Source organism: Serinus canaria, chromosome 14 (assembly GCF_022539315.1).
Source record: "Serinus canaria isolate serCan28SL12 chromosome 14, serCan2020, whole genome shotgun sequence".
Taxonomy (NCBI): Eukaryota; Metazoa; Chordata; class Aves; order Passeriformes; family Fringillidae; genus Serinus; species Serinus canaria.
The window spans coordinates 6,173,591-6,186,155 of NC_066328.1; the positions used below are offsets into that span (position 1 = coordinate 6,173,591).

The 12,565-nt window shown below is 43.2% G+C and overlaps 1 protein-coding gene across 2 annotated transcripts in view; it reads left to right on the forward strand.

Annotated features, from left to right (window-relative positions):
• Positions 1 to 12,565, forward strand: part of CIITA (class II major histocompatibility complex transactivator) — a 32,864-nt gene that overhangs the window by 5,689 nt on the left and 14,610 nt on the right. The window contains exons 1-7 of one of the 2 annotated variants that reach the window (XM_050980231.1): positions 2,723 to 3,452; positions 4,496 to 4,637; positions 6,328 to 6,438; positions 6,867 to 6,926; positions 8,223 to 8,306; positions 8,877 to 8,939; positions 11,607 to 11,756. In XM_050980231.1, the coding sequence (XP_050836188.1) occupies positions 4,511 to 4,637; positions 6,328 to 6,438; positions 6,867 to 6,926; positions 8,223 to 8,306; positions 8,877 to 8,939; positions 11,607 to 11,756 (595 nt within the window). In that variant the 5' untranslated portion in view covers positions 2,723 to 3,452; positions 4,496 to 4,510. Of the gene's footprint in view, positions 1 to 2,722; positions 3,453 to 4,495; positions 4,638 to 6,327; positions 6,439 to 6,866; positions 6,927 to 8,222; positions 8,307 to 8,876; positions 8,940 to 11,606; positions 11,757 to 12,565 lie in introns of those variants that run through there. The other variant, XM_050980230.1, reaches the window with a different exon arrangement.

Here is a 12,565-nt window from a genome sequence, read left to right on the forward strand (position 1 = left end):
GAGGCCCCATGTATTTTGGGCATAGATTACCTTCGAAGTGGGTATTTCAAGGACCCAAAAGGACTCAGGTGGGCATTTGGGATAGCAGCTGTAGTGACTGAGGGCATCCAGCAGTTGAATACTTTGCCTGGACTGTCCGAAAACCCATCTGCAGTAGGACTTCTGAAGGGAGAAGAGCAACAGGTGCCAATTGCCACTTCCACAGTGCATCGACGGCAGTATAGAACCACTCAAGATGCTGTGATCCCCATCCATAAGATGATCCGAGAGCTGGAGAGCCAAGGGGTGGTCAGCAAGACCCACTCACCCTTCAACAGCCCCATTTGGCCTGTGCATAAATCTGAGGGGGAATGGAGATTGACGGTGGACTACCGTGCATTGAATGAAATGACTCCACCACTGAGCGCTGCTGTGCCGGACATATTAGAGCTCCAGTACGAGCTTGAGTCCAAGGCAGCAAAGTGGTATGCCACTATTGACATTGCCAATGCATTTTTCTCCATTCCTCTGGCAGCAGAATGCAGGCCTCAGTTTGCTTTCACCTGGAGGGGAGTGCAGTATACCTGAAACCGACTGCCCCAGGGGTGGAAGCACAGACCCACCATCTGCCATGGACTGATCCAGACCACACTGGAAAAGGATGAGGCTCCAGAACACCTCCAGTATATTGATGACATCATTGTGTGGGGGAACACAGCTGCGGAAGTGTTTGAGAAAGGGAAGAAAATCATCCAAATCCTCCTGGGAGCTGGTTTCGCCATTAAAAAGAGCAAAGTAAAGGGACCAGCTCGTGAGATTCAGTTCCTAGGAGTGAAGTGGCAGGATGGATGGCATCAGATCCCTACAGATGTCATTAACAAGATCACGGCTATGTCTCCACCGACCAATAAGAAGGAAACACAAGCTTTCCTAGGTGCCATAGGCTTTTGGAGAATGCACATTCCTGAGTATAGTCAGATCGTGAGCCCTCTTTACCTGGTCACCCGCAAGAAGAACAATTTCCACTGGGGCCCTGAGCAACAACAAGCTTTTGCCCAGATCAAGCAGGAGATTGCTCATGCAGTAGCCCTTGGTCCAGTCAGGACAGGACCAGATGAGAAGAACATGCTCTACTCTGCAGCCGGGAACCATGGCTTGTCCTGGAGCCTTTGGCAGAAGGTGCCTGGGGAGACTCGGGGTCGGCCACTAGGATTTTGGAGTCAAAGCTACAGAGGCTCTGAAGCCAACTATACTCCAACGGAGAAAGAAATCTTGGCTGCCTATGAAGGAGTCCAAGCTGCCTCAGAGGTGATTGGCACGGAAACACAACTCCTCCTGGCACCCCGACTGCCGGTGCTGGGGTGGATGTTCAAAGACAAGGTTCCTTCCACTCATCATGACACTACATGGAGCAAGTGGATTGCCCTTATCACTCAGCGCGCCCGTATAGGTAAACTGAATCGCCCTGGGATTTTGGAGGTGATTACAACTTGGCCCAAAGGTGAGAATTTCGGTGTCACAGATGAAGAACCAAAACCAGTGACATGGGCTGAAGAGGCCCCTCCATATAACCAGCTGCCACCAGAGGAAACACGCTACGCTCTTTTCACGGACAGTTCCTGTCGCATCGTAGGGATGAACCGGAAGTGGAAAGCAGCCGTATGGAGCCCCACACGACAGGTCGCTCAAGCTACCGAAGGAGAAGGTGGATCAAGTCAACTTGCTGAACTCAAAGCTGTTCAGCTGGCCCTGGACATTGCTGAGAGAGAGAAATGGCCAAGGCTCTACCTTTACACTGATTCATGGATGGTAGCTCAATGCTCTGTGGGGATGGCTGGAGAGGTGGAGAGAGGCCAATTGGCAGCATAGGGGAAAACCAGTTTGGGCTGCTGATGAGTGGAAAGACATTGCTGCTAGGGTAGGGAAGCTACCTGTGAAGGTACGCCATGTAGACGCCCATGTCCCCAAGAGTAGAGCCAATGAGGAGCATCAACACAATGAGCAAGTAGACCGGGCTGCAAAGATAGGGGTGTCAAAGATAGACCTAGATTGGGAACACAAGGAAGAGTTATTCCTAGCTCGGTGGGCACATGATGCCTCAGGCCATCAGGGCAGGGATGCCACCTATAAGTGGGCACGAGACCGAGGGGTGGATCTAACCATGGACAGTATTTCTCAGGTTATCCATGACTGTGAGACGTGTGCTGCCATCAAACAGGCCAAGCGAGTGAAGCCCCTGTGGTATGGTGGGTGGTGGTCCAAGTACAAGTATGGGGAGGCCTGGCAGATCGACTACATCACACTGCCCCAGACACGCCAAGGCAAACGCTACGTGCTGACCATGGTAGAAGCCACCACTGGATGGTTGGAAACCTGGCCTGTGTCTCATGCCACTGCCCGTAACACCATCCTAGGCCTTGAAAAGCAGGTCCTTTGGAGGCATGGTACCCCTGAGAGGATTGAGTCAGACAATGGGACTCAACAGCCTTATCAACACCTGGGCTAGGGAACATGGCATTGAGTGGGTGTACCATATTCCCTACCATGCACCAGCTGCAGGGAAGGTAGAGAGGTACAATGGGCTACTAAAAACCCAGCTGAAGGCCTTGGGTGGGGGATCCTTCAAAAATTGGGAGCAGCACTTAGCAAAGGCTACCTGGTTAGTTAACACTCGAGGTTCCACTAACCGAGCAGGTCCTGCCCAGTCTGAGTCCCTGAATAATGGGAGATGTCCCTGAATAGATGGAGATAAAGTCCCAGTGGTACATAACAGGTTTGTTATGAGGTTTGTCAGGTTTGTCAGAGGTTTGTTAGGGAGGACAGTGTGGACCAATTCTGCCTCAAGTACAGACAAACCCATCCATGGGGTTGTCTTTGCTCAGGGACCAGGATGCACATGGTGGGTGATGCAGAGAGACGGAACAACACGATGTGTACCTCAGGGAGATCTGATTGTGGGGTGAGAATGAAATTGTTTGACGATATGGGGATAAGGGGTGGAATGTCCTAGGGTGACTGTTATCCCCATTCGTGTGTATGTAATTTATGCTGGGTATTATGTTTTGTGCCTTTAAGACTGGCAGAGTGAGAGTTTTCTTTTGGGCCTCTTATCAGACACTCGGCGGGACATACAGATAGCACCAGTGCATGTTGCAGCTTTTCTGCTTTTTGCCCTGCTTTTTGCTTTCGCTCTTGCTTCTGCTTCGCTTCTGCTTTGCTTGCTCTCGCTTCTTTCCCCCCTTCTCATTAGTTACTTTAGCTAAACAGTCCAAATTCCTTTCTGGACTGTTCCCCCCACCCCGTTGGACCTGCTGACTGCTCCGGACTGGGATTCAGAACACGGAAAGAGAGTTTACACCTTGTGACTGCAGCAGCTGCCTCAGCGCCGGAGGGACTGATAACGGCAAACCCCCAGGAGAGACTTTTCTGAATTTGTCATCTTTCTCAGAGCAGTGGAAGAGTGGTGTCATCCGGTATTGTTCATTGTGTGTGCTGAGGGGTGCTGTGATTGTCAAATAAACAGGTTCTTTCCACCTTTCTCCGAGGAATTCTTCCCGAACCAATTGGGGAAGGGGCCGTGTGGGTTTTTTGGAGAAGCCCTTTTTGGGGATTCTCTCCCAAATTTGCCCTAAACCAGGACAAGCAGTTGCTCCCTGCTTGCACTCCTCAGGAACAGAGATGGATGCAAACAGGGACATCAGTGGTCTTCTGCTAAGGGCAGAGTATTTGAGAGCCATTTTTTAGATATTCTTCATTGAAAAATATGCTGTTTGATGCCAAGCTGAAGCTTTCCATGGTTGTGGAGTGTGGATACCTATTTTAACAGGATAGAGTCTGAAAATTTTTCTGGTTGTTCTTTTCATCCTAGTATCTCAGTATTATGCTGGAGTAAATAATTTGGATCACCAGCTCAGGTGGCATTTACACCAGTGATCTATAAACACTGAAGAGCCCATATTTGGGTTTGAAATAATTTGATAGAGATGATGAATAAGTAACATGTAGTGTTATTTTATACTTGTGGAATATCCAGGAGGAATGTGTGAACTGATTCTAGTGTCTGCTGCAGAAACTGGAAGGAAATAAAAGGGAATTTACAACGATGTGAAGAACCAGATAAACTTTATGCACAAATGTGGCTTCTGGATTCTCCCATTATATTCACTGCAGTCTTCTAATTTCCCTGTTACCTATTGGATTTGTGCATCATTTATATCCTGATAAGATACCAGGGTTGCCACTTATTCAATACTTGGCACTTTAGGTCCAGGTGGTCAGACTGCAGTATCCCACTCCTCTCCATGGAATAACAGATAGGTGAGTCTCACTACAAGCTGTCTCTGGATCTCTAAGTAACTCAGGGTTATAACTCAATGCAGGTCTTGGTAAGAAAAGCCAGTTCTCCAGCCTCATGATCTGGGTCTTGTCAACAGAAAGCCGCAGTGCAGGATTTGTGGATTTGACTGACAAAAGCTGTGGCTGTGTCATAGCTAACTGCTGTGCAATTTCATTTCAGACAAAGAGACAAGCCATGGATTCAGTATTTGTGCCTGAAAATGGCTACCTTGATTTACTGCACAGTGATATTGACCCATTGCATCTGTGTACTTTCTTTGATCCTAAGTCATCTGGAGATGAAGAAGGTGACTTCTCTACAGGTTAGTAAAACACTAAAAATGCTTGACTGGTTTATTCCTCACACCGTACATTACTGCCATCTCCTCTCAGCTCCAAAGCCATCTCATGGCATTTTATCATGGCAATTGAGTTAAAGTCTACAAGCACTTGGTGGTAGGATGTGGTAAGTTTGTATGTGTCTGTACATACAGTGACTCCTTCCAGAAACTGTCATGTTTTTAGGTTGCACATATTTATAGCATCCTGCGTAGTCAGTCTAACAAAGCACACTGTACTGTCACTCATCAGGCATGACAGTGTCTTTCCTTTGGATAGCCTTCCTGTAAGTAGTTCATTTGCATATGTTCCTGTCATAAGCTGGCCAAATGTAATTGTCAACACCTCTGTGGCTTGAAGCCAAAAGCTTTGCTAAACAGAGACTTTTAGATGAGTTTGTGATGAGCACAGTCCATGAGCAGACAGCTTTACATTCTGAGATCCTAAGGCACCAAGACAATGGAGTTTCATTACCAGGTGCCGTTTTCCAGCTTTTTGGGACACAGTGATTTTATAATTCCATTACACATGAGACAGCCGAAGGGCAAGAGTATAAAGTTGATAATTTCCTGCAATTCAATTCCTACAAGTAATCATATCAGGAGGTTGCCCTGGACCTCAAACTTTGTGCTCCTGACTTTGTGCGGAAATTGTGGACTGATCTGCTCTCCCTTCCCTGAGTGTTCTGTTATAAAAGTATGAAAGTCTATCTGTGGTATGGAGCATTAGCTGAGCTTATGTTAAACAAATGAGCTGGACCATGGATTGAGACTGGCAATGAGAGAAGAGCTGGTGTATGCCAGGCATGAAGTCTCATAGCTCTGTGCCAAATAGGTGGAAAATATTACCAATTTGGAGCATTGTGGCTTTCATGCGTGACCAATGCTAGTAGGCACGTGAGCAAATCAGTGGAGAACTGAGCCCCAGAATTATCTTTATGATACCAGAATTATCTTTATGATTGATCGTTTCGCAGGCTGGGCTTTTCCCTCTCCATTTCTGACTGTTAAAAACAGCTGTAGGAGTGTTCCTTACCCCATGGCCTCACATGCTCAGTGACTGAAAGTAGGATGAATTAGGGGTCAAGCACTGACTCATGCTATCACAGATGTTTCACTGATTGGAATATTTTTGAGCCTTAGCAATGTCTGAGGTGATGCAGGTAATCAAACATCATCAGGACATGGCACCAGTTACTGGGAAGCTGGACATCTCTGCTGTGAAGATGTTAGAATGGTCCCTGGCCAACTGGCAGCTTCACAGGCATTTGCAGTGCAATTCAGGGATTAGCATGGACACAGCATTGTTCTGAACAGGGCATCTGGGTGATACCACCATACCCTGAAGGATAAGAAGGTGTAATAAGCTGTATGAGTCTGGGCTTGATCATCATAGAATGGATTCAGGAAGTATTTTATTTACTAAGAGAGATGAGGTCTCAGAGTTTAGCAAAAGAAAAGTGCTGATTTCCAGGTGACTATGAATTACTGAGAGTTCAGTTCTGTTCCTTCTTAGTCAGTTCAGTTCTCTTCCTTCTTAGTCAACACATAATGAAAAGCCAAAGCCTTCTGCTGGAGTAACAAATCTGCCTGTTCTGCATGTCCTGCTATCTGGGGTTTTTTATGCTTGGTTATGGCATTCATTGAGTCAATGCACATTCCTTATTAACTCTAGATCTTGAAGTTGATGCCAGCAACTATGAACAGTTAAATATGGACTTCCCATATGAAAATGGAGATGGATTCTACCCCTGTTGCAATACCACGGATGCTTATGCTAAAATAGGTATGAAGCAATTTTCTTTTTATAAATCATTATTTTACAGTCATTTGCTATAGCTATTTCTCATAAACTCTATTCTCAATCTGAAGCCATGGCATTTACTCAAGTCGCCTTTCCCTCATGTGTGATAGATCTGATTTAGAGTACCTGAACCTGTGCAATGTGGGGAAACTGATTAACAGTAGCATGTGGTTCTTGGGGGAAAATCTCACTATTAATGTCTCCTTCTGCTTAATACTTCCTTTCTTGACTTCTCTTTTCTTGTGATCTTTATTTCCTGAACAACAAGTTACAAGAAAAACTTAATTTAACTCCTCCATTTTACTTACACTGCAGAGTTCTGTTAATGAAGATAAGCTTACTAGAGTTTTGCTATGACATTTACTGTGTCATTTCTGTGTTCCTCTTTTGTTTTTTTCTTTTGTTGCTAGCTGAATTAGTAGAATATGTGCTCAAGGATCAGCAGGAGAAGCAAGTTGAAGACATTTTTGGTAAGATTGATATGGCAAAGACTAACTTTCTCCATGACAGTGTTCTGTCTAACATGTGCTTCATCCCCCCAGTTGAACACTAGTAAAGTTTCTCTACCTCTGGTATCCTCTTCTTTCCCCCTGGGTACAGTGTCCCAGGATTTTCTTGGAAAACTTGAGGATTTTATGCATTTTTTCAGGCTTTTCTCAAAGATGGCAGTTTTGTCTCCAACCAAGCTGCTGATCATGTCACCATGCCCATAGAATATGCACAGCTTCACTGTCAAATGCATTAATAGCCTCAAGTAGCATCACACTTACTCTGAGCACAGCAGGGATGATACACATTAGTCCCCAGAGCACTTTGCATGTGTATAAATACAGTTTACACACACTGATTTCTGTCCAGGATGCACAGAGCTGCCTGAGGAAGCATGTCGAGTTTTACTTCTCACGCTGAGTAATGCAGCAATGCTTATATACATATACTGAATCATTCCTTCATCCATTCTTGACTGGAGACATTGCTTGGCATGTGGTACCAAATCATTGTTTTGGTAACAGCACAAAGGCAGTTATTTACTATTCCAGAACAGAGATATCAATAGGTGGCTGTTGAGAAATCTGTGGAACAAGAAGGTTCACAGAATATCTGGATATACTATTTTATATATAATTTGGACTAATTTACCAAAGGTCAATATTTCCCTAGAATAATCCTGGCTGTGGGAAGCTCATATGGCTTTTCAAATGGTATTTACTGCTTCCTCATATGTTGTAGAATTTGGGGGGTTTTGCACCCAATGGCAATATTTTTATTGGTTTTAGAAAAAACAGAATGCAATATTAATACTTAAGTATTTTCCAGTAAAAGTATTGTGTGGATAACTTCACAGTTCTTGCAGCAATATAAAATCTTTTTAGAACCCTTTATTCTGTCTCCTAAAGGATCTAATCCCTTTAGTACATAAATTGAGTAGTACTGAGATCACGCTGTGACACAGCTGCAATGTTTTATCCTTTGCTCATCATTAGAGCATTGAGAAATACTTATGGTTTATTACCCACTGCCAGGAGATTAATAGTTTGGAGTTCAGAACTTAACACAGGGTGACAAAGCCTGCACTCAGAGTTCTGTGGGCTTTCTAAGTCATGTGGATCTGGGTACATCTTTTATCACATTATTTGGTTTTTATCTTTTATTTGGAGCATATTTCATCTTTGCTCTCTGTTGGTGTGTTTCCCTTGCTTTTACTCCTCTCTATAATTTTTTTAGGAGAACAAAGTTTGACATTGGACCATATTTCATGTTTTTAGCAGGGAACCTTATTTTGGATGACATTGCTGCTGAAAACACTGAGAAATTTCCTGACATAAAGATGCAGTCATGTCTTAAACGAAGTAAGTGTAAACAGTGAGAATATGAAAGGCTTTGTGCCTGAGTTCTAAACTTGCATTACAGCCCCTTGGCTTTAGCACAGCCCCAGTGCACTTGTCATGCAGCTCTTCAGTGACACCAGACGTGCTTCCTCTGCCTCCGTTCAGTCTTGTGGGCAGGAACTGAAAGCAGCTCTTCCAAGCGTAGAATTTACAGTTCGCAGAATTTGTGTTCCTGTAACACAACATTAAACATGTTCTATTTCTTTGCATTTTTGTCATCCTCATGGCAGCGTTGACTTTGTTTTGTTTTCAGTGTATCTATAGCTCAGTGAGCACTGGCTGAATAATTGCCTTTTTAATAGCAAGAACACCAGCAAACATCTTTGGCACAAAAATCTGCAGCCTAATTAAAATTTCACAGAGCAAAATGACATGAGGCTTTTCACATTCATTTTTATACATTGGACCTGTACAGTTCTGAAATAGCTGAATTGAAACTGGCAACACCCCCTTCTACTTAAAATAAGTTTCATGGGGTAAATTTAAAATTACCAAAATTTTGCCACTTACTGTGACCTTGCTTTCTTTCAGCTTTCTTAGGCTCTGCAGCAGAGAGTTACTGTGATGCTTCAGAACCCAAATATAAGAAAATTGGTAAGTCATTGGCTGAATAAGAAAAGGTTATTGAACATATATTGTCTCATGTTCCAAAATCTCATCCTCTGCTAGGTACTGAAACTCTACCTTCCAGAAAAGTTTGCTCTCATAGATTTGGTGATTTTGATTATCATGCATTTTCATGTTTCTGCAAAAATCACACTTTTAGATTCCTCTAATTTATGATATAAAAAGTCCATGTCCTCTTATCTGCAGCTATTAAATTGTGCAACTTAGGATCAGCTACATGGTAGCCTAAGAACAGTAGGATTCTTATGCTTCAAAGGTACATGTTCCTGCCAGGATACGAAAATTACTTGCTTAACATCAGCAGAGGCACAGTTGATCTTTTCTAAATCCACATGAGTGAAGAAAGAAAAAAAATGGAGACCTGGGTCAGTGCCAAATTCTGTAAATTTTATCACATACACCTTTATTTTCACTGGATTTTTGGAAGATGTCTCACTTGGAACAAAAAGGATCAAGCCCAGGAAATGTAGAGCTATGACCTGAGTTATATATTACCCATCAGGTCATAGCTCCACATGCCCTGGGATTGATCCTCTTTCTTCCAAGTGTGACATCTTCCAAAAGTCCAGTGAAACATCCTAGTGAAAATAGTAAAAGTGAAGAGATGATTTCTTAGCCTAGTCCATGCCATAAAATCTTTTAAACCAAGGAAAGAAAGGGAGAAAGGGAAATTTCTAGGTTTTGCACATTGTTAGACCATCTACAAGACAACACCTGGGCCCAGCAGGCAGGCTGGAACCTGTCCCCTAGGTGCAAACTGGTGCTAATGTTCTCACCCAACTGTAGGCTAAAGGGGTATCTCAGGCAGAGCTAAACCAGCAAAATACTCTTCCAAAATCCAAGTGAGAACAACCTGGTTTAGCAACAATTATTTTAACTATTTTATATTGTGTTTTGAATGGACATCTGACTCGATTTATATCAGCACACCTCACAAGCCTCCTAAGGGGACTCCAGGTGTACCAAACCCTAGGGGCTATGTACATATTGGGGGGGTGGGCAAACCAGTGTGTACCTAGAGTTCCATCCAGAGTTCTGGGATCTGGGACTGCACCTCAGTACAGTTCAGGGAAGAAGCTGGCCCAGACTGTGTGAAAGTCTGAGAGAACATATATGTGCACCATGACTGTGATCCAGGCTGGTTTTCCAGTGTTCTTGTGGAGTTCTGACAGAGTGGGGGGAGAGAATTGAGCAGAAAAAAACCATGTTTACTAGCTCTGGGAAGGTTTCAGAGTTTCTACTGAACTGGTACCTGCTGACTGTAGTTATTTGGACACAGGTGAAGTTCCTGGCAGTTAGTAGCCGTTAAAGGTGGATTACTTTCTATTTGCTTAAGTTCCTTTATAGATTTGGCACTTTAAAAGGCCTATATTTATGCCACACTACTAATAATAGTTTTCAATAAGGAAATGGCACATCAGTTCCAAACACCTCACCCTACAGAACGTGCATTCCAGATGAAAGGATCATCACAGAGCTAACAGGTGCTTTGTGAAGCTGCACCCATCCTTTTGCTGGAAGTCATCAGAATATTATCAGTTTCTCTACTGTCCTTGACCCAGTGAAGGTGCTGAGGAAGGAAAATATACATAAGACAGTAGTACTGTGTAGAAAAATCTAATTGACAAAAATATGAGCTACTTGACAAAATCAGGAGTTTCTTTAACCTGTCACAGTGTCACAGTATAATCCTGCAAAGGCAAATGCATAAGCTCTTCAGAAGTGCAAGACCACCTACAGCAAAGAGAATAATGTGTATTAAAGTTTAAAGTAAGCCAAGGATGAGATTCTTTCAAAGGAATTAAATGAAATAGTGGCACAAACCCCAGACAAGTTTGTAGCTCCTAATAAAAACATCAGACCACAGAAAGTGATGAAGTATAGACTTACTTGTTGCAGCTAGACAGAAGAGGGAAGGAAAAAGCAAACCCAACTCTGAGAGTAGGGGTGTTGTAAAACCAATGAAACTAACAGACTAATTCAGATAAGCAGGTGTGTCTAACTTGATTTGTAGGAGTCTTTTGATAAGATGAAATTGTACAATGCACAAACATCTTGCCCCATTTGTTCTATACTTGGAGGAAAAAAATATGCTGCAGAGGAGATGCATGTTTAAAAGCTCTGGTGTTGTGACTGTTCTTTGGGAGAACTTAACACACCCTCTTTGTCCTTACAAGCGCTGTAGAGTCTAAGTAGGGAGTGAGGGTCCCCAGTTTATTGCTTGTGGGCCTCTGCTTTTGTGCAATATTGAGACAGCAAACTGTGCTTGGAAAATCAGTACAGCCAATGTAAGACATTGCTATGTCTTATCTGTCAGTCATCCATGTGTAGGGTCATGTACATCTAGATACATCTGGAAATAAGAGAGGCCAGGAAAGATGAAGAAAAAGAAAAATTAAAGAGAAACTACTAAGAAGAAAATGTGATCTACTACAGAATTTAGTAAATACATTTTAGATTTTGAGAGCTAAACAGTTTTCAGAAAGCAGTTGTGAATTGTTCTTGCTTTTGGAAAATCAAAACACAGCTGATCAGAATCGAATGGTTTATCTTATCTACTGAGACCTCTTTGGTTGCTTTAAATTCTATCAATGAGATAACTTTCTCCTTTTGTTTTGCTATTTTATTTTAAAGTGGAAGTCCCTGCAGCTTCTGCAGGGAGTGGCAGTTTCTTTGCTATGCCCCTCAACAACCACCCAGTGAGCTGCACCTCCCTAACTAACCAGCACATGTCCTGTTCTGTTCCTGCTGCCCATGGGCTGGAAAGAAGCCTCATCATTCCTGGTACGTAGAGTACAGCTGTAGGTGTGCACCTGTACACAGGCTGATTTACACATGGGCAAAACTCTCTTATCAGTCTTGTCTTTGACTATGAGCAATGGCAGGAAAATGGCAGGTAAGGCAGCTTTTAAAGGTGTGGCACTCACTAAAAGAATGAAAAATATTCAAGGGAAATTAAAAGGGCACTGCTGCTAATTGAGTAGAATGAATCTTTCATTTAATTGGTGCAGGTTATAACAGAACAGTTATTTACTATATGCTAATCTAAGTACTTACTTGTCTTGAGAATAGGAAGTCACAATTTTTTTCATTATTAAACTTTAATTTAGTTCCAATTTCTTTTTCATCCAGAGATTTGTAAAGGACTGAGGGATAATTACATTTGCAGCAATAGAGCAAAATCTAGGCTATGATTTAGCTCCTGAGAACTGAGCAGTGATCCCACTGATGGGCTATGTAGGCACCTGGCCTGGGCCATGCTGGGTAGCAGAGGTGCTAATGACAAAGGCCCAGTTCAACACCTTTCAGTGTTAAGTCTGTGCTGGAAAGGGACCAAAACCAGTATGTAAGTTGGAAGTCTTGAAGTACCTCATGCGAGCTGAAGCAGCATAAAGTAGCAGAAGAAATTCTGTCCTACCTACAGAAACTCAGAGCTATGGCTGATTAAATTGCAAGCACTGAATCATCAAAAAACTGTCCCAGTGTGGGATGAGAGGGAGGATGCTTGTACAACCTGCATGATGTGCAGTTATTTGGGAAGGATGTAGTGCAAGGAAGGTAAATTTAATGCACATATATGCTATATACACGTT